Source organism: Balaenoptera musculus, chromosome 11 (assembly GCF_009873245.2).
Source record: "Balaenoptera musculus isolate JJ_BM4_2016_0621 chromosome 11, mBalMus1.pri.v3, whole genome shotgun sequence".
NCBI lineage: Eukaryota > Metazoa > Chordata > Mammalia > Artiodactyla > Balaenopteridae > Balaenoptera > Balaenoptera musculus.
The window spans coordinates 58,886,278-58,907,780 of NC_045795.1; the positions used below are offsets into that span (position 1 = coordinate 58,886,278).

Below are 21,503 nucleotides of genomic sequence, written 5' to 3' on the forward strand. Positions count from 1 at the left end.
AGACCACTACCGCTACCTGAGGGTCTTCTAAAATCCAGGCTGATCTTCCCTCACTCCCCACCCTTGCTATGGCTCACTGTGAATGAAGTATCATTTCGCAACTCAGTGACCTTGAGCCAGGCCATGGAACTTCCCTTGGCCAATGGAATGTGTCACTTACTGCATGTCCAATCACAGGCTCTGAATGTGCCTGTGTGGTTACATTTGTCCCCTTGAGCTCCTGTCCTCTGCCAGGAGAAGAACATGACCCTACACAGCTGCTGCCCGTCATCCCAAATCTTCAAATGAGACAAGTGAAGCAGACCTGAACTGAAGCTCAGGCATGGAAACTTATGAGAAAGAGCAAGGAGTAAATGTTGCAGTAGCCACTGTGAAATTGAGAGTTGTTTGTTACCCAGCATTTCTACAGCAAAACCTAACTAATACACACACCCAATTTAAAAGCATGTAAAGTACGTCCGCCGATAACTAGGAGGATAAAGTTCACTGCACAGGACTGACATTCCGTCACCATCAGGATCTCCTAACAAGTAGTCTAAGTAAGAAAGACGTGGCCACACTTGGCTTTCATAATGCCCTCCCTTAAAAAAACAACTCCTGGAATTAACTCCAGAAAATAGCAGATGGGAATAAAATAAAATAAACGTGAGATGGACCAAGGCAGGAGAAGAGATGGGAGCAGATTTCTTTTGTTCTACACATCTAAAGTTGCCGGCCCTACCTGTCATACTCTCTAGACAAGTAACTCCTCTCTCCTCTAGTCCCTTTCAAAAGTTGCAACCCCAGGGCACTGCAGGTGTCTGGTCTCAAGGTTAAGGCTGCCACTCCAGTTGCTAGTGCTCCCCTGGCCCACGAGGTGGCGCTGCATCCGCACCTGGGCAGGCCCACACCCTCCCTCAGGTCCCAGACAAAGGGAGGAGAGGACACCAGAATACAGTACTTCCAGGCCTGCCTCAGACTCAGACTTGCCCCTTCCCATTTCTCCTCACCACAAACCCCTCCTTAAATAGAACTGAAATAGCACTGAGCAATGGAGTTCAAACCTACAGTTACAACAACCTGAGTTGTCTGTTGTGAGGTTTTTTCAACACCGAAAAAAAAAGTACAGTTACATTTATCAGATACACTGAAATCTAATGTGTTGGGTTGGGCGTGAGAACTGAATTCCTACCAAAAGAAGAGAAGGGAGGTCAGGGTTCCCATGCCCATCGGCTCTGCCTCATTATCATGTTTCTAACCATTAAGAAGCAAGACCTTCCTTCTCTCCCACCAAGAACATGACCCACATGCATGGTCCATTATGTAGATCAAAATCCAGTTTAGGGCTGAAAACCTCCTGGGAGAGGACGATTCGAGTCTTGCCCTAAGCTGACTCTCTTGGGGGTCTGGGCTTCGTGTTGGCAATCTCTGGCTCCTCTGGCCATACCAGTTCATTTTCTTCCACCTGCCTTCAAAAGTCCTTGTTAGCTTGAGACTGAAAAATGGAATACTGCCTGCCATATCAGTGAACAAAGGTCACAGTCATCCGCGATTGCAGCCACCACCAGACAGTGAGCTGGTGAGCCCTGAGGGAACTCAGGATGTGAAAACACAGGATACTGGCCTCAGATAGCTGAGGTGCATATCATAGGAATGATTTCAGTGAGCCCAGACTCTTGCATCTTCCCATACATAGAGAAGTGTTAAATTCCTTAACTTGGGATATCTGTTTGTTTTTAATTAACAATTATCTTTTTAAAAATTATTTATTTATTTTGGCTGCACAGGGTCTTCCTTGCAGCACGCAGGATCTTCCTTTCGGCATGCAAACTCTTAGTTGCCGAATGCACGCGGGCTCTAGTTCCCCCACTAGGGGTCGAACCCAGGCCCCCTGCACTGGGAGCGCGGAGTCTCACCCACTGGACCATCAGGGAAGTCCCTTAACGATAATCTTTTGACATTCAGACTACCTGCCCTTTGTTGTAAAACTTCTGTATAACCTGGCTCCCCCCTCGCCTCCTCGGAGCAGTTCTCTCAGGGTTACTTGAGATGCTGCCTCTGGGCTTGAAGTCCTAAAAATTCCCACCAAATAAAACATAACTCTCAACTGTTAGGCTGTGAATATTTTTTAAGTGGACAAGACTCACGCTGCCCCTGGCTTGTGCTCGCCTGCCCACTGCCCAGTCCGTCCCCTTGCGGCATCCGGCTTGCAGGCACCATCCCCGTGACGTGATGGGCACATCACCTCCGAGCCAAACACCGTCCAGCTCCCCACCGCTCAGTTCCTGGACCCCATGCTCCCCCTCTGCCAGCCACCTCTGAAATCTGAAATCCACACATCTCCCTCCCTGCCCACAACTCCCAGTTCTCAAGACCCCCTCCCCTTGATCCCCCCTATTGCCTCCATCGCCTCTTCCCATCCAGCATCAATCCCACAGCCCTTCCTCTGTGGTACTTTCGTGGCACCCACAGGACAAAACCCAGTTCTGCACAAAACCAACAGTCCACCTTACTCTGCCCTGCAGCTGGGCTCGGGGGGGTGAGGGGCAATCACAAAGCATGATGGGCAGACGGAGAGCCCTAGAATGCCGTGGGCTCCCAGGCTCAGTGTGCTCGGCACCCCATCTCCTCCTCCAGCACGGTGCCCAGGGGTGCCAGGGAAGGAAGTCCGATGGGCTGGATGGGGTCTGAAACAGCCTCTCCCTGGGCGGTAAACTAGGGTAACACAGCCTCTGCGCAGCTTCCAGGCGCCCAGAGCGGGAGTGGGCTGGCCCTCTCTCCTTCCCTCCTCTCCCAGAGGTCACGTCCCTCCCGAAGACTCCCAGAACTCCCAGCCTTCAGGCCTCCTCTTCACTCCATTCCTCTCCCTGCCCATTTACCTCCATCTAAGAATTCAGGAGATGTCCTGCACAGAGACTGCAGGCAGAGTGAGACAGGCCCTCCTCCCTCCATCCCCTCACCTGCAAGCTCACACCTCCACGACACCACGCACCACGACACCTTCACGGTTTTGCTTCTAGCAAAACCCCCGTGTTTCCCAATGAGCATTACAAAGCCCTTCATTATCACAGGAAGCCTGTTACCTAAGACACTACAGCGGAAAGGGCCACCTTTACAACAGGCCAACCTCACCTCTTCCACATGCTGGAAAACACTAAAGAACATTAACGCAGCACTGCCTGTAACCTGCTGTCTTTACCTAAGAGGTTCTGATTGAACGGGACGGCGAGGCTTACCAAGTCTTCACCAACTGAGATCCACCTCCCTTGTAAAATTTTTTTACAGGGCAAAAAAGAAAAAACTGTAACTGTTTCTTTTTATGCAGTGGGGGAGGGGAAGAGCAGGGAAAGGAAGGAGAGAAGGGAAGGAGTAGGGAGATGGGGAAACAGGTAGCACGGAGGAGAGAAAAGGAGTGGGAGGAAAAAGAAAGAGGTGGAGAGAAGGGGGACGCAGTGGCGAGAGGAAGAAAGAAGAAAAGGAGAGAAGAAAGGAAAACTTTAAGTAAAAGTTCTCCAAGAGCGCCCTCTGGAACCAGAAAGCCTGCTGGCCCCTGTCTCTATCGATTTCCCTATTCTGGACATTTCACATGTGACCTTTTGTGTCTGGCTTCTTTCACCAAGCATACTGTTTTCAAGGGCCATCCATGCCATAGCATGCATCAGTACTTCATTCCTTTTTATTCCTGAACTATCTATACTCCATGGTATGAATATACCACACTTTGTTTACCCATTCATCCGATGATAGACATTTGGGTTGCTTCTACTTTTTGGCTACTGTGAATAATGCTGCTTGGAACACTCACATAAAGTTTTGTGTGTGGAATTATGTTTTCATTTCTCTTGGGGACATAACTAGGAGTAGAATTGGTAAGTCAAACAGTAACTAGTATGTTGAACCTTTTGAGGAACTACCAGACTGTTTTCCACTGTGCAAGCTTTCACCTTGACTGCAACCTCACAAGGGACCCTGAGCCACAGCCACCTAGCTAAGCTACTCCTCAATTCCTGACCCACAGAAATAGGTGAAACCATAAACGTTTGTTGTTTCAAGCTGCCAAGGTTTGCGGAAGTTGGTTACACAGCAAGAGATAACTAACAGATGAGAATTAAACGAAGTTAGACACAAAAGGTGTTTAAGACAGTGTCTAGCACATAATAAGTGCTCTATCAATGTTAGCTCCTATTATCACAGTATCTTCCCACCACAGGGCCTTTGCTCATGCTATTTTCACTGCTTGGAATGCTCTTTCCCTCCCTCCCTCCCTGCTAACTCCTACTTATCCTTCAGATTTCTGCCAAGACTACTCCCCCACAGAAACCTTCTTAGAAATGCCACTTCAGGGAATTCCCTGGTGGTCCAATGGTTAGGACTCTGCACTTTCACTGCCAAGGGCCTGGGTTGGATCCCTGGTCAGGGAACTAAGATTCCACAAGCCACGTGGCGTGGCCAAAAAAAAAGAGGAAGAAATGCCACTTCAGAAATCCCCTTTACACAATCTCTTAGCACCCTGTACTTCTGTGAATATCAAACATAGTCATAGTTAAATCGTAATCTGTGTAACTATTTTCAAGACATTTTTTCCTCTTCCGAAATATAAAAGAATCTCAACCTGGCACACTGCCCTACCCTCTGTACACACAACGAAATCTCAAGAATACCTCTTAAAGGCCAACAACCCACTAGAAAAATGAGCAAAGACAAAAAACAGGCTGTTTGCAGAAAATGAAATAGAACAGAAAGGAGGCAGAGACTCATTCATAATTAAAAAGAAACAAAATAAGATGAAATACCATTTTTTATGACTATCTGATTAACCGTGATGAAAATGGTTGATCAAACTCAGAGACTGCCACTTCCCCACGTGGATGCTGGGCACTTAATGGGTGCAGGCTCTCTGGAGGGCCGTGCTGTGATGCGCACAAGATCCTAAATGCACATTTCCTGTTAGCCCACAGACACGCAGGGTAAGTGACCCAAAAGATGCGCATGCAAGAACGCTGTTCCTTGGAGCACTGTTAAAGAGCAAACACTGGAAACAACTTAAAGCATCTGTCAAGAGGGGACTGACAAAAACAGAGGCTCTGGGCTTCCCTGGTGGCGCAGTGGTTGAGAATCTGCCTGCCAATGCGGGGGACACGGGTTCGAGCCCTGGTCTGGGAAGATCCCACATGCCGCGGAGCAACTGGGCCCGTGAGCCACAATTACTGAGCCTGCGTGTCTGGAGCCTGTGCTCCACAAGAGAGGCCGCGATAGTGAGAGGCCCGCGCACCGCGATGAAGAGTGGCCCCCGCTTGCCACAGCTGGAGAAAGCCCTGGCACAGAAACGAAGACCCAACACAGCCATAAATAAAATAAATAAATAAAATTAAAAAAAAAAAAAAAACAGAGGCTCTTTTTTGGCCGCTGAGTGGCGAGTGTGATTAACTCCCTGCCCTTATAGCTGCTACTTGCACAGCAACCCTGCCTGCAGGGGCAGTGCCTGCCTGCTTACTACGTACCCTAATGAGGCCAGGTCCACCAAGCTACAATCAGAATCCAGGCTCCATCATTTTAATTTAGTTTCTCCTTTACATTACAGTAAGGCATTACACCGGTTCTTCCAAGATGATGTGTTTAGAGGGATTCGTTACCTATTAATTTCTGATTAATAAAGGAGGAACTACACAACGTTTGTTATTAAAAAAAAAAACATGTCTGAGAACAGCTGGTTTAAATAACTGGAGATGATAACGATACAGCCAAACGAGTGACTGTGGAGCCATTGCAAAGCATAAGGCAATATTCTATGTACTGTAATGAAACAATCATAAGTAATAGTTAATTTTTTTTTAATGCAGATTAGGGTATATGGTATGGTCCCATTCGTGTATTTTTAGAAAAGGAATTATGTGCATAAAAGCTTCCTGGAATGATTTTTTTTAATGGTTAAACTGTACAGATGGAAGAATGACTGTTACCCTACGTTGACTATGCTTTGGTACAATTCCAAGTTTTACCATTTGCATGTGTTACTTTTATCATTTAAAACCCTAGTTAAATGAGATTATTAGAAGAGAAAAATCCACAGTGAAGGAAGTTAAATAGGGTCAGAAAACAACACTACTGGATTGTAAACCCAAGGATGCCTGGTTTACATGACAGGACAGGCCACCCCACTCTGCACCTCCTTAAAGGTGAGGGTGGTAACAGTACCTGCCTGGCAGGATTGTGCTGAGAAAAAAGTGAGTTTCCAGAGCACTGCCTGGAAGCCTGCCGGGCACAGAGCAACTACTCAATAAGTGTCAGCCATTGCTAGGATCTGTGATGGCTGTCAACTTGACTGAGCCATGGGGTACCCAGATATCTGGCCAAACGTTATTCTGGGTGTTTCTGTGTGGGTGTTTTTGGATGAGATTAAGATTTAAATCGGTAGACTGAGTAGAGCAGATTCCCCTCCATGACGTGGGCAGGGCTCATCCGATCCACTGAAGGTCTGAATAGAACAAAAAGGCTGACTCTCCCTCGAGTAAGACAGAATTCCTCCTGCCTGACTGCCCTCCAGCTGACATCAGCTTTTTCCTACCTTTGGACTCAAACTGAAATAGTGTCTCTCCCTAGGATGTCGAGGCTGCTAATCTTTGGACTGGAATTACACCACCGGTTCCCCTGGGTCTCCAACTTGCCAACTACAGATCTTGGGACTGTTAGCCTCCATGATTGTGTGAGCCAATTCCTTACAATATGATATCTATCTATCTATCTATCTATCTATCTCCTATTGGTTTTCTCAGGAAAGCCCTGACTAATACAAGATTTATGAAACTTGATTTGTTCCAGGTCTAATTACAGTTGCAAAGTTTCTGTTCGTAATAGTTGCACTTGATTTGCTCGAGTTTGTCAGTGTTCACGCAAGATCAGACGTCAGAGAAGAAAGTCAAGTTTCTCTGGGCCGTGAGTCCCAGAGTCACCAGTGAACTGTGTGGCTGGGGGAACATCCAAACCCAGCTGCAAGGCACACCCAGCGCCCTCTCTTGCTGAATCCCTGGCAAGCCCCTAGAGCAAACCTCCGCGGAGTGGGACACACGGGGTGCTGAGGGCAGAGGCCCAAATCTGGCCGCTCCGGTCCCACTAAAGAGCATCTTGAACAAAGTGTGTGTGAAGTGACACTTGCTCTAATACTTGCAAAACAGATTAATGTAAATCCATTATGAAAACTTGGCATCTAAAAAAAACACCCTTAGGAATACTATTTGTGGCTGGGATCAATGTTCTGAAGCCCCTGCAAAGCACCCCTGATCAATTCTTTAATAAGATTACTCTTTATTTTTATTGTAATTTATTACTGGCCAGCTTCCCAAAATGGTTTAAAGGAGGCAAAGACTAACACCAATACATTAGGTGCGTTAAAAACCTGCTTCAAATTCAGAACGAAACCAATTAGGAGGATAAAAATATAGCAGGCACCTGCAACTGTAGCCTCCCAATCGCATGTCAAGAATCTTACTAAAACATTTTAACTAAATTTTACAGTATATGTCAAAACCTTGTGTGATAAATATTCTACCCACTCACCTAAGGATGAGGAACGGAGGAGAAGCAAGGTCAGCTGGTAACTCCCAAAATCATTTACAGCATGTTTAAAAGGCAAATGTGAATGTTTTGTGTTTTGCTGAAGATTAAGTGTTAGCTCTAAAATCAGCATAACAAGGCCCTCCTCCTGCACTGCATTTGCAAAAACAAACCAACTGCTAAACAGGGGCCATTCCACTGAGAGAAGAAGCAAAGAACATTTCTAAATTATAAATTTGAAAAAAACTTGTAATTCCCTAGATTCTAATTGACGTTTTCGCCCTCTGTGAAAGAAGGGATGTTTCACTGTCCATTCTTTTCTGTTTCACTTAGCCAAGTAAGTACCATTTACATCATACATTTTCAGTGGAAAACACAGTGAAAATTTTATACTAGACAGGAATTGACAAGCAAGATTTTACATTCAATTCATAAAAGAAGTCCATAATACTTTAACTTGAGCATGTTTTCAGAGGACAAATCATCAACTCTGATGGCTTTAAATCAGTGATAGAAAAGGAACAAATCTGAAATGGTGGCCCTGTAATGACAAGGACACCAGACAGGACAGTTCCCATAAGCATAGTGGCAGCAATCCTGTCCGGGGTCACAGCGAGTCATTTCCACCTCTGCCCACCTCCAGGGCTCTGAGGGAGAGACCAGAGCTCATCTACGGACACCAGCAAAAAGCTGGCTTCGAACAGATGCTAGTTGAACAGAATTATCGAACAAGCCTCAAAATACTTTAAATACACAGACACACACACACACACACACACCCCACAGCATCTCCATAATCTCCCATCCAGAGTCTCATCTGTCTTGAAACCTAAAACTGAATGGAACAGGGCAAGAGGAGCTCATGCCTCTGAGGAACTCACTGGCTCGTGGCCCAGCAGATTGTGAGTAACAGCATATAGACAGGACAGAAAGCAGACGGGTCATCAATCATCAGACTCTGATCAGCCTGGAGGAAGTGAGGAGAAACTTCAGCCCCACATCAAGAGACAAGCCAGAGCAGAACTGATTAGCAAGCTCGCCGTCACCGGGGTGTGGATGGAGGTACAGGGCCAAGCACATTTCGTACAGAAAAAAAGAAAAGTGGGGCAGAAAAGAGGGAAGAGGGGGTGGGGGGGGAGACCCTGCCTGACTCTGTTCTTCACCTCCTGAAAAATTCCTTGCTGACCCAGACACCAGGTGAAGCTTTAAGAAACCAGGATAAGACACAGGATCAGGAAAATCAGTAGGAGAGGCCAGAAGGGGCCTCAGAGATTGTGGTCAGCCGCTGCAGAGAATTTCAAAGAGCGAGGTGGTGGAGTCCAGAAGCCTGGTCCCAACTCAGACCCGCTGCTCATGGCCCTGAAGGGGCCACCTGCCTCCCCTGCGCCTGGATGAGGGGCTGAGGGGTGAGCAACCTCCAAGGTCCCTCCGCTCTGCCTGTCAATAACTCGATACTGCAATTCCCCACCCCAGGTCCAAGCACAACCTGCCAAGCCGAACAGAACAGGAGAGAAACAACTTTCCCTGTGGCCTTTTCACCCTTCCGGCCACAACTTTCACAAAGAAAAGCAACAGTGGACATGCCGGGCAAACACACTTACCGCATGAGCTTGTCCGAAGGAGCCTGCCTGGGCAGAGTCTTGGCAGAGGCTGGGCCCTCACGGGCTGCCCAAACTGAAATACCAATGCCATGTGCAGAAAGAAACTCCAACGGCAATTCAGAGCGAACAGTGATCCCCCATTAGCACCCAACCCAGGCAGCACCTCGGCACAGCCAGCTCCTGCACCTACTCAGCAGTTCTCTGAGCCTGCTTGTTGGGGCAAATCCTAAGACTACTCGCTGCCCTGGAAGCACAATGGGTTACGTAACTAGAGGCAGCGTGTGGGCACCCTATCGGCTCATCTTGTTAAACTGCCCCAAGCAGAAAATGACGCACCCCAAAATGTGATATCCCTAGGTTGAGGGTAAGGGGAGGGAGAGGGGGAGCAGGGCTTTGTGATGGGCATTTGGGCTTTGCCTAAAAATTAAAGAGGAACAAAAAGCCTGCTGTTCATCTCAGCGCTCCCCAGGAACTGTGGGTGGCGTGGATTTATTAGAGGCCGGGTGCCAAACGGTCTCCCAGGACTGCACTTGGCAAAGCCCTCGGAGTCCACATACGCATTCTCGGAGAAACTCCAGGTCTCTGGAAAATGTTTTCTGTCTTGTGTCTTCCTCTCAGTGACCGACAAATAAGACTTGAACCTGAGCGTGCTCTGCATTGTCTGGCTGCACCTTAAACACGTAACAGTGTCTGTGTTTACCCTCCTGTTTACCAAGCCACTGCCAAACGTGACAGCACTGAGCTGTTTCTCAGCTGTCCTAAGGTGCTTGCTACACAGGTTCCAGCAAAGAACCCCCAGTTACCGTGCCCCATAGCGTCTGAAGTTTCAGCACTGCAATTCTGCCATTACTTTGCCCTCGGTTGTCATGTTCAAATCGAAACTACTTTCACAAGCTAAATGTTTCCCGGATTTCACTGGCACAGATGCCACTAGAATCCCAGTGATTAGCTTGTGTGTTTAGACAAATGAAGACGCATTTGGGACACTGCCTCCTCCGAGAAGCCCTCCTAGTCTCCCGGATCCTCTCCCCTCCAAGGCTCACCCAGGCACCCTCCCTGATGCTCTCCCATGTGCTGTGCTTATCACTGGTGTAACCATTCTGCACAGCCTATTTCTACTCGCTCATCTATGTCCCCACCAACTGGACAGTATTCCTTGGTGGGGGGGGGCAGGTGGCAGGGAACACATACGCTGGGGGTCATGACCTACATGCAAGCCCCGCCCCTTAGAGCTCAGGATCTTAGGCCGGATGCTGAACCTTTCCTGATTTAGTCTCTTTACCTAAACAGTCTGAACCTTTCCTGATTTAGTCTCTTTACCTAAACAGTCTGAACCTTTCCTGATTTAGTCTCTTTACCTAAACAGTCTCCACTTAATGGGGATGCAGTACTAATTAAATGACACAACTCATTCATTCAGCAAATGTTTACTGAGCACTGGCCACAGGCAGGCGCTCTTTCAGACACTGGGACTCAGTGGTGCACAAAGTCCTTGCCCTTAGCGAGTTTCTATTCTACTGCAAGTTTGGTCAACGACATACAAACATGTAGTACTCACAGCTAAGTATGGGGAGACAGCTAAAGCAGGTAAGGGAGATGGGGAAGGTGAGTGTGGACCACCCTCTATGCAGGTGAGTCACCAAAGGCCTCTAAGGAAATGCCATTTGGAGAAAGTAAAGAAGGAATCAGGAGGACATCTGGGGTTAAGGCGATCCAGGTGCTGAGCAGCAGCAAGAACAAAGGCCCTGAGGTGGGATGTTCCGGGTGTCTCCAAGAATTAGTGAGGAGGCCGGTATGTCTGGAATGGAGCGAGTGAAGAGGCGATAGGTCAAAGGGGCACCGGGAGCCCTGTCACTGAGGCCACGGTCAGAAGGGAGCCCGCTGGAGGTTTGGAGCACAAGACTTAAACCACCTGACGTTGTATTTAAAAAGCCACTCCTTTGGCTGGGCAGAGATTGGACTGCACAGAGGCAAGGAGGGAAACAGGAGGCCCAGTGAGGAGCCCACTGCAATGATCCGGGCGTGAGATGAGGGCAGCTTAGACCAGGGTAGTCACTGTGGGGCTGGTGAGAACCAGTCAAACTCTGGACACACTGGGAACAAAGAGTCTGAACAGACTTCCCAGCAAACCAGGGTCTGAAAGAAATACAGAGGTCATGAATGCTTCCAAGGCTTCTGGCCTGGGCAACTGGAAGGATGTAAGTACCATTTAGAAAGACCGCAAAGAAAGCAGGTGGAGGGGGAAATCAGGAGTTCATTTCTGGCCAAGTTAGTCAGAGATGCCCATCAGGCGTCCAAGTGAAAGTGTTGTTATGTGGAGTCAGACCGACACATCTGGCCTTCGGGGCAAAGGTCCAGTCTGAGGACAGGAACTGGAGAGTGCTTAGTGTAGAAGCAGATTCTAAATCCCGGAGCCCGCGTGAGATCACTTAGGGCGTGGGGCACTCGAGACAGTGAAGGGCTGAGTCCCGGGGCCCCCAAGGTTCCCAGAGGGGAGCAGCTAGCAAGGTTGGGACCCAAAGCCAAGGGAGGACCGTATTTCCAGAAGGGGGTGGTTGGCAGTGTCAACTCCTGCTGAAAAGGCTAAGGATGGACCCCTGAACCGAACGAGGCCGTCAGCACTGGGGGCACGGTGGGGTCACAAGCCTGCTCGCGGTGGACACAGGAGAAAAAACAGAGCAAGCCGAAGAGCAGAGACACAGACGCTAGCTGCAGGGAAAGCAGAGCAAAGAAGGATTCTTTTTAAGAAGGGAGAGATGATAGCATGCTTTTGTGCTAACAGGAAAGATCCAGGAGCAAGGAGAAACGGATGGTGTAGTAGAGAGAGGGCAGGGGCCGGAAGCGTGTCCTTCAGGGGACAGGCAAGCAGCGGTAGGATTTAGTGCACAAGTGGAGGGGAGGCCCCTGGTGCAACCGGGAGCTCAGGGGTTCAGCTCCCAGGCATTCGGCTGGGATCCCGGCACCTCCACGCCCCTCACACCCAGGAAGCTCTTGACATGGGGTGGGGCTGGGGGCCCTCAATGCCTAACTGGAGAGAGAACAGGGAAAAGCTACTGGAAGCAAATCTGCACCTTTTAAACTGTCATTGGGCATTATTTCAAACAGCAGTATGAAAGCAAACAATGCAGACAAGACGAGAACTGGGCAAAAACTTCGATACGAACGCAACTGGATTTATCATTATGCCCCTCACTGCTGTTCCACACACCATCCCACACCATTCCCACTCAGAGCCCCCTCCTGTGCTGGCTCCAGGCAGTTGTCTCAATGATCCCTTGAGGAAAGACACAAGTGAGAGCTCCGCTACAATGTGCCTGAATAGCAGATTGTTGCCAGTGCCCTGTTCTCAAGACACTGGGAAGGCATGACTGACAAAACTTGACAAAGTTTTTGTCTGTGCAAAACTTGACAGTGTACGAAGGGCGCTGCAGGGAGCTCCCCACTGCTGCAGCCCACAGCATCACGGCATGATATTTCCATTACACCTATCTTATGTCCGAAGAAACTGAGCCTCAGAGAGAGGGGCAAGGGGCCAAACCACACTGAGCCCCACTACGGGCCAGGGACGCTGCTCAAGGTTCAGTGATCCCGCCTCTAACCTTCACGACAATTCTATGAGGTGCTGTCTTCATCCCAGACAGGTCAGTTCTGGATGGCCGGTCTCATGATCCCAAAGCTCGGACTCTTTGCACTTTGGTAGTCCCTCCCCACTCTCCACATCCCTCCCCCGGGACCCACTCCTACGGCCCCACCCTTCCCCGGTCCTCATTGACTCCCCCACCGTCCCTGGCGGGGAGAGGCGCCCTTACCAGTGATGGTGCAGGCATCCCGGTACCCTCTGCAGCCGGGAGCATCTTCCACAGCCTCGCTTACATAGTGTTCCTCAGGGATGCCCGGGCTGCAGGCTAGGACTGCATGGTTGGACGCCTCCGAAGGGGGCACGGAGTTGGCCAAAGTGTCGTCGTGCAGAGCTGTGGCGTCCAGCTTGGCAGGTTTCACGGGGAGGCGCCCACTGCCATCGGGGACCCCGCTGCCGGAGTCAGGGGCAGTCGGGCAGACGGCCCCCAGGAGGTCTGGCACACCAGCAGCGGCTCCTCACGGGGAATCTACGGGACAATCCAGAGAGAGGAGCTCAGTGACTTAGAGTCTCTGAAAAAAAAAGAACAGAATCTTCAGAAAATAAGGACCCCGAGATGATGTGGGATCAGACTGTAAATTCTGTTTCCTTCAAGCCAAGGTACTTCCAATTGAATTCTTCAGTTTCGATAAAAGAATGGCAAGTGAAGTTCCATTCAACCAATCAGGTACCGGTATAGAACAAAATACAGAGTGTGTGGCTTCATTTACTAACTGAAACCTGTCTTGAAGCAGCTCTAAGCAAATCAACAGACTGGACCACAACTAAAATGATGACACCTACCCTGAAATGAGCATACCCAGGTCACCTGGCAGCCACATGGATGGTGGGAAGAGATATGCATGAGCATCCTGGGGAAGACATGCATCCCTCTAAAAAAAAGGCATCTTTTTTTTGTATACTGAATTATGTAAGATGTGATATCTCTCTTAAACCCTTTCCAACCACCGTACATTCTCAACTCTCCAAGAACTTTAAGGCATGCCCCAACCTTAAGCTACGGCATGAAACTAGAAGACTCCTTTAAGAATATGATGCACACTGCAGACCTTATGCCAAAAAAACACACGCAGGTTCAGGAAGATCAGCCCATTCATAGGCTCTCGGGGATCCAAGGGCAGCAGGTTAAGACTCTGGGGATTAGCAGGTCACTCTCTCTAGAGGCCATTGCAGCAACATCAGCCTGACCCAGGGTCCACACCCCCGCTTAAAATCTGGATGGGCCTAAAAAACACCTGCTAGAAAAGGGATGGTGTACGGCAGAGGCTACTGAGAACCCCACTTGGTTCCAGTAACAGCGAACCTACATGCAAGAGATGTCTCCACACATTTCAGGAGAGCGCTACTGCCTTAGACATTAACTTTCAATTCAGCCACGGCCTCTTTCCTCCCAGCCCACCTCCACATACCACATACTGTGGGTATGCACACAGATACCCAGAAAAAATGCCAAACATGACCATCATGAACAAGACAGAAAGCCTGAGAAACATTCTTTAGCACGACAGTTCTCAAAGTGTGGCCTGAGAACCCCTGGGGTTCCCTGAGACTAGTTTAAACGGTCTGCAAGGTCAAAATGATTTTCTAAGGTAATTTCACTCTCATTCTCTCATAGATGGTACGATGGAGCTCTCCAGAGACTTCCATGATGTGTGATGATGCCTTTGCTCTGAAGGTTAACGAAGGGCATGTGTACTTCTGAGTCCCTGTGGTTTAAAATTTTCTGCTTTGACTTCTAATACAATATATGTAAATCAAGGTGACACACATGAACAAAACCTCTTTGGGATCCTCAATCATTTTCCTGGGACCAAGAAAGTTTGAGAATTATTGTTCTAGTAATGATACATTTACAGTTCATTTTTTTTTTTAATAAGAAAAAAAGAGAAAAAAGAGGAAAGTTAACAGAGATTTACTCGACATGGTATAGTCAGTGATGAAGGGAAACTACAGCCCTCAATACGAAGTTATTTACCAAAATACACCAAGAGTTCCTATTGTAAATGGTGATAAACTCCCTGCCGTCACTAAAATGAACACACAGATATAAAGTGGGAAGAGGTATGGGAGCCTGTACATCCCTGGTGAAAAGTGACAGGGAACCAGAGAGAAAAACAGGATTGTATTGACAACATCTCAGTGATTCAAGTACAGACAAACGGAGAAGCTGCCCAGTAAGAAAAAGTCTGGAATTCTCAAGAAGAACTCCCAAGATATTCTGGGCAGCAGAGGCCTGAGGGGGTAGACTAGAAGACCTTCCAGAAGGGAACCAATTAAGCTATTGTTATAGGGCACTCTGAGATATTTAAAGCCATAACGACCCCACTCTTCCCAAGGAGCTGCAAGTACTCGGACCACACCTTGTGAGCTATCACTAATAAGTAGATGGACAAAAAGAACTCAGAGGTGGGAAAGACAAGCTGAAGTAGGCACGGCAGTGAAATTAAACCAGGGACACTTAAAATTAATACATGTTATTCACAAACCTGAAGCCTAGAAGAAGAAAAATGGGCAAAGGATATGAAGATTCTCTCCCCTCCCCCCCAAAAAAAGTATACAAACACACACACCAAACATTTTCAGGATCCTTAATTGTGATCCAAAAAAATCTCTTTATCAGACTGACAAAGATTTAAAAACTATAACAATGCTCAATTTGATAAGACTTTTAAGAAACTTATAGTGGAGACAGGGGTAATAAATTCAGAAGGACAGCTTGGCTAAATGCATGTGGCTTTTTGGCCCGAGGATGCACAGACCAAGGGTGCTTATCACAGTGAAAGGCTAAGAACAAGCTAACACGTAACAGAGAGGATGGAGCCAATTACGGTGCAGCCACAGAGACGTGAACTCTGCAGCTGCAAAAAGGAAGTCTCAGAGCAGGTATGAATTCATCAGCATGGAAGGATGCTCTACACAGAGAAATGGTAGGTAATGAACATGGGCTCTAAAAGGTTTTGAAAATTCATTAATGGATTGAACCCTCATTCGAATTTTCTTTAATCTGTACTTCGACACAGTCTATATGATCCTTACACAGAAGTTTGAAATAGTTTCTCCCTTTGCAAAATGCCATTGCCCCCCTGAAATCAATAGGGTTTTTTTTAAAAATTGAAATATAGTTGACATACCATATTCTGTTAGTTTCAGGTGTACTACATAGTGATCTGACATTTGCATACATTATGAAATGATCACCATGAGTCTAGTAGCCATCTGTCCTCACCAATCAATCTGGTTTTTAAAACAAAGGGTCAAAAACATAAAGATTTCTTAAAGAGAACTTCAGTCATGGATTTTACAACTTTTGCTTTCATCTTCTATAAAATGAGGGAGTTGGCCTAAATCAGCCCCAAATTACTACTGTCCCTCCTCCTAGTACCTTTGCTTCAACTTACAGCTGTCATACACTAACTCAGAAACATGTTGTTATAGCCAAATAGTTCAAGTAAGTGAAAACATTTTCTCAAAAAAACAAATTTTGGAGACACCAGCCCGTGCTCACTCAAGCCTCAAAGGGAACTCAAGCAACCACATTCAAGTCCAAAGTCCACTTTTTATGGGCAGCAACTGGCAAAGCCTTCAAAAGCTTGAGAAGCCCTCTTTTTTTTTTTTAAAGTAGAATAGAACTACTCCAGTTGATTTTTTTTTCATCTCAAACCCCAGTTAAAATAATTCAGCACACAGATGTGTATATTCAGCATTCACATGCATACCAACTTGAGGTCCATCATATCCCATGATTTGTGAATTTTAATTCTCACCATATGATTTTTTTGTCAAAACAGTATTTTTGTTTTATTGTGGTTAAAAACAAACACATAACATAAAATGTACCATCTTAACCATCTTTAAGCTCAGGAGTGTTAAGTACATTCACATTGTTGTACAACCCATCTCCAGAACACCTTGCATCTTGCAGAAATGAAACTGTATCCGCTAACCAATAAGTCCCCATTTCCGCTCCTGCCAGCACCGGGCAGCCACCTGTATGCTGTCTATCTGTATCTCTATGAACTCACTACTCTAAGTGCCTCCTATAAGAGGGATCCTACTGTATTTGTCTTTTAGTGACTGGCTTATTTCACTTAGCATAATGTCCTCAAGGTTCATCCATGCTGCAGCATGTCAGAATTTCATTCCTTTTTAAAGGCTGGATAATATTCCACAGTACTGAGAAACCGTTCTTGAAGTAAAAAGATCAATCTTTAGCCCATGAAAATCTAGTGGGAAATAATCTAAATTTCTATCAATACAAAAACAGTTTATAAATTATGGCCCGCCCAAATCACTGGATTTTATAAAATAAGATTATCCACATAAGGCACTTATATCCATGCCAGGTACATATCACATTCTCAAAATAATCATTACCATTGAAAGTATAATTTCCAGATTCTCGGAATCAGGCACCTTTCTGGACTCTCCGCCAATATTCATATGCCAACATTTCCAAACCTATTATATCATGAAACCTTTTACCACAGGATACCTGGTCCCATGGCATTTATTTCATGGAATAGACTTTGGGGAAAGCTTCTCTGTATTTGGCAAACCTCCATACCTTCATCACCCCCTGTCCAGGACTCATCTCTCCCACAGGCTGTGAGCTCCTTGAAAGCATGGGCTGGCCCTGGCACCTGTTAGTTACTGAGTAAATATCTGCAGAATAAATAATAATGAATGAAACAAGGGGTTTGGTCCAAATGACTTTGAGGATTTCCTGAAGCTACGAAGCTGTAGTTCTATGATCCATACAGGAACCAAAGGGTCAAAACTCCCAAATTACACACAGCTAACCCTGAAGATTCACAGAAATCAATGGGGAAACCTTCTGAAACACTCCTGAGGTGTTCCAGGGACGCAGACCACCTCCCATGGGCCCTTCAGAGTGGCTTCAAATGAACCTCACTTCATCCTTTCCAATACAGATCAACATATACCAAATGTGATGTCACGATTAAACGTGTAAGATCATCCGCATACAATAATTCAGGAATCAGGAAGCCTCATTTATAGACCACTCAAAATCTGGGTTGCAAGTCCCTCGCCCAGTTTCTAGAAGAAAGAGTCACAGCAGGTACCCTCTGAGGAGACCCAGGGACCGTGGAGTGCTGAGTGGTGCTGAGAAGGACACCGTAAGGACTCAATTTCCTAGGACAACTGTTTATCAGTGTTTTTATTCATAATTCATTTTTTCTGCTGATAACTCAGGATCTCTAAAAGCTCAAGGATCAGAAATAAACAGAGTCAGGCATCTGATCAGACTTGCAGAGGAGGCAAGCATCCACTGTAGGAGAGGCCACCCGGCACATGGCCCCAACGACCCCAAAACATCATTTGGGGTGAAGAGGAGAGAGATGAGTTCCTGTAGGTCTCCAGCCTCAGTTTCCTCCTCTCTGAGGTAATAATACCCACACCTCTCGGACTGTTAAACTGATTACGGACACAGATGCAAATAAAGTACCCAGCAGAGTGCTAAGCACACAGCAACCCTCCAAGTTCACACACTCTCAAAGTGGTCACCTCCCCCTCAAAATGATTCATTTACTGTCTAAGAGATGTGACCCTTGCATGCTCCTAAATTTTCACAATTTCCCACACCAGTATTCTATAAGGCAGTGCACAACTGTAAAATCTTAACAATATCAACTTTTGCTGAGACTTACGGTGTGCGCCAGATACTATGTCAAGTGCTTTGGAACCCCTAACTTCTACGGCCTGCCGCTGGGTCACCTCCCTCTTAGCTGAGTACTGTTACCAGTTCCATTTTACAGCTGAGGACAAGAATGCTCAGAGAGGTTCAGTAACTTTCCAAAGGTCACAGAGCCAGCAAGAGGGGGAATCCAGGTCTGAACTAAGTGATGGGAACCCCATGGGAAAATGATCCTTGGCACCTGGTTACTTCCCCTCACTCTAATGCACACAGGCATTTGAGAGGCTTCACACGGGGTTCAGGAACAAAGCAGCCACAGCCCTGGATGCTCTCTGGCTCTGGCCAACCCTGGCACACCAAGCAAAAGGCTTCTTTCAGGCAGAGGGAACAAACGAGGCTTAAGCAAAGTGAGAGTGCACGGCCCTGAGAGATGAAAGCGCCTCTGTCTTACTCGATTCTGCTTGGGGAGCCTTTGGGAAGGAGAGATTTTTCTTCGCAGAGGAGTGAGAAATTCTGCAACCTGGTCAAATTTTCAGCAAAAGAGGTGCCAGGAAAAGAAGCAGGAAAAAGTACACAAGGAGGCAGCTTGTTTTGCCTTTGAGCTGAGAGGGATCTCCTGCCTCTCGCCTGGGGCCCTTGGCCCAGGTCCAGTGCCTCACTCTTCTCCTCGATTGGTGATCAAGATTCCAGACCCTGGGCTTCCCTGGTGGTGCAGTGGTTGAGAATCTGCCTGCTAATGCAGGGCACACGGGTTCGAGCCCTGGTCTGGGAAGATCCCACATGCCACGGAGCAACTAGGCCCGTGAGCCACAACTACTGAGCCTGCGCATCTGGAGCCTGTGCTCCGCAACAAGAAAGGCCGCGATAGAGGTCCGCGCACCGCGATGAAGAGTGGCCCCCGCTCGCCGCAACTAGAGAAAGCCCTCGCACAGAAACGAAGACCCAACACAGCCAAAAATAAATAAATAAATTAATAAATAAAGCCCTTACTTCTAAAAAAATAAAAAATAAAAAAGATTCCAGCCCCTAGGCTGTCAAAGAGTACTGACCAAGCTGCTCAAGCCTAACCCAGTTTGCTGCTGACAGAATACATGTGTGCACGATTTCCTTCCTCTCCAGCATGGGATTTTTGTGGCTCAGAACCTGAGCAAAAACTCCGAGAGCTGTGTGACACTGAGGGGATGGTGTCGCTCCTCTGGGCCTCAGCCACCTCATCTGAACAAAGAAGAGACCGAATGAGCATCAGAAAGCCAGTGGCCTTGCAGATAAGCCATGCCAGGAACCCCAAGTGCAGACAGGTGGAGCTGCAGGAGGGCTTCTGTGTCCTACTCAGCCCTTCCCCCACTGCCCCAGTGCTATTAGCATGAACCCTCTGCCACCCACATGTAGGCAACTTCTGGCAGGAGAGCCAAGTGATACTGTGCAGACAGAACTGCCCTTTGTGAACACAGATCACCTGTTTCCCAAGGGCTAAAGGAGGAGCTTCCTCCAGGACAAACTCAGAGGTTGTCAGGAGAAAACCAGAACAGAGCTTCGGGGTTGGCGGCCCAACAGGTGACAAGGAGAAGCCCGTGCTGGGTGACCCCCTCCGTGGTCAGCCAGGTGCCTGAGCTTTCAAGGTTTATGTCTGGGGGGCAGAGGCAGCCAATGTATCTGGGGGACTGACTTACCGTCACAGTTCAGCAATACTGAACAAACAGGTCCCAGTGCAGCAAAAGTTTTCAAAAAGGGACAAACTGTTCTCCAGGATCGTATCAGCCCTCTATTGCTATTGTGACAAACTGCCAAAAATTTAGTGGCTTGAAATAGTCATTTTTCAAGTCACAGTCCTATAGGTTAGCAGTCTGACACGAGCCTCGCCGGGCTCCAGCCGAGGCATCAGCAGGGCTGAGCTCCTTCCTGGAGCTCCGGGGAAAATCCCGTATCCAGGTTTATTCAGGTTGTTGGCAGAAATCAGTTACTTGTGGTTGCAGGACTGAAGACCATACTTCCATGCTGGCTGTCAGCCGGGGGCTAGTTTTTGTTCCTAGAGGCTGCCCGTGTTCCTTCTCCTGCTTTCCATGGGCTCCTAGAGGCCTCTCTCCAGTCCCTGCATGCGACCCCTACATCTCAGAGCCAGCAAAGCATGTCGAATCCTTCACACACTCTATCTTCTCCTTCTGCCGCTTCTTTCTAGTCTCCTTCTCTCCTTTTCTGTTTTTAAGGGCTCGTGTGATTACACTTCAGATAAGCCAGGACAATCTCCCTATCTTAAAGTCATGTGACCAATAGCCTTATTAATTCAATCTGCAAAGTCCCCTCATAGCAGTACCTAGATCATTACTTGACTGACTAACCAGGGGACAGGAGTCTTGAGAGAACAACTTCAGAATCTTGCCGCCCACAAGGGCCTTCGGTTCTAAAGGCACAGTATGCGTTAGAAGCCCCCACTAGCCCCAAGCCTAGTGAGAAGGCAGACCACAGTCAGCCCACAGCCTCCCAGGCCCTTTCAGCCCCAGAGCAAGATGACTTAGACCCAACGATGGGTACCACACAGGACTGGGTTTAGTCCCAGCCCAGCCACCCCCTACTGACTGCAATCCCGGGTCAGGTTCCAAGACGTCTCATCTATAAAATGTGGGTACCACCAATGGTTGACAAGCTGCCGGAAGAAGCAGACACAATGAAAGGAAATGGCCTGCCAGGCCTAGGACGGCAGGCCTGAGACCGAATCAAAAGTCTGGAGACCTGCCTTAGGGGTCACAAGCATTTAGCACCTGGACATGCAATGGAGGCACTTTTTCACCACATTGTTTCCATCTTAGGAATAATCACATGAGGCCAAGGAACTTGCAGGCTGTGGATAGTCCTAAAGGAAAAGAGCCATTTGAAATCATGGTGAGCACCCCGGAACCTTGATACCTGCTTGAGGCTGACTCGCTCGCAAAGGATCTTGACTTAAGGCATGACTGGCACCAGGGTTTCCCCCTCTCTGGCCAGGGCTATTTGCTTTGATGCTATCTTACAACTACTTCTCTGAGCAAACGGCTGCCTGCTTACATGGTGATAAGACGAACATGTGCTTTTTGAAAGTGCAGAG

The 21,503-nt window shown here is 47.6% G+C and overlaps 2 protein-coding genes across 7 annotated transcripts in view; both read right to left on the reverse strand.

Moving 5' to 3' along the window:
• The window catches only part of TRAK1 (trafficking kinesin protein 1), a 102,792-nt gene extending 89,576 nt beyond the window's left edge, over nucleotides 1-13,216 (reverse strand). Inside the window, exon 1 of one of the 6 annotated variants that reach the window (XM_036870679.1) lies at nucleotides 12,941-13,216. Coding sequence is in view for 4 of the 6 variants with exons in the window: in XM_036870673.1 (XP_036726568.1) it covers nucleotides 9,132-9,222 (91 nt within the window). In the remaining 2 variants the exon portion in view is untranslated. Of the gene's footprint in view, nucleotides 1-9,131; nucleotides 9,295-12,940 lie in introns of those variants that run through there. The other 5 variants (XM_036870673.1, XM_036870675.1, XM_036870674.1 and 2 more) reach the window with 5 other exon arrangements.
• The window catches only part of LOC118904265 (translation initiation factor IF-2-like), an 81,592-nt gene continuing 73,198 nt past the window's right edge, over nucleotides 13,110-21,503 (reverse strand). Inside the window, exon 5 of the mRNA XM_036870171.1 lies at nucleotides 13,110-13,237. Within this exon, the coding sequence (XP_036726066.1) occupies nucleotides 13,171-13,237 (67 nt within the window). The 3' untranslated portion in view covers nucleotides 13,110-13,170. The remainder of the gene's footprint in view (nucleotides 13,238-21,503) is intronic.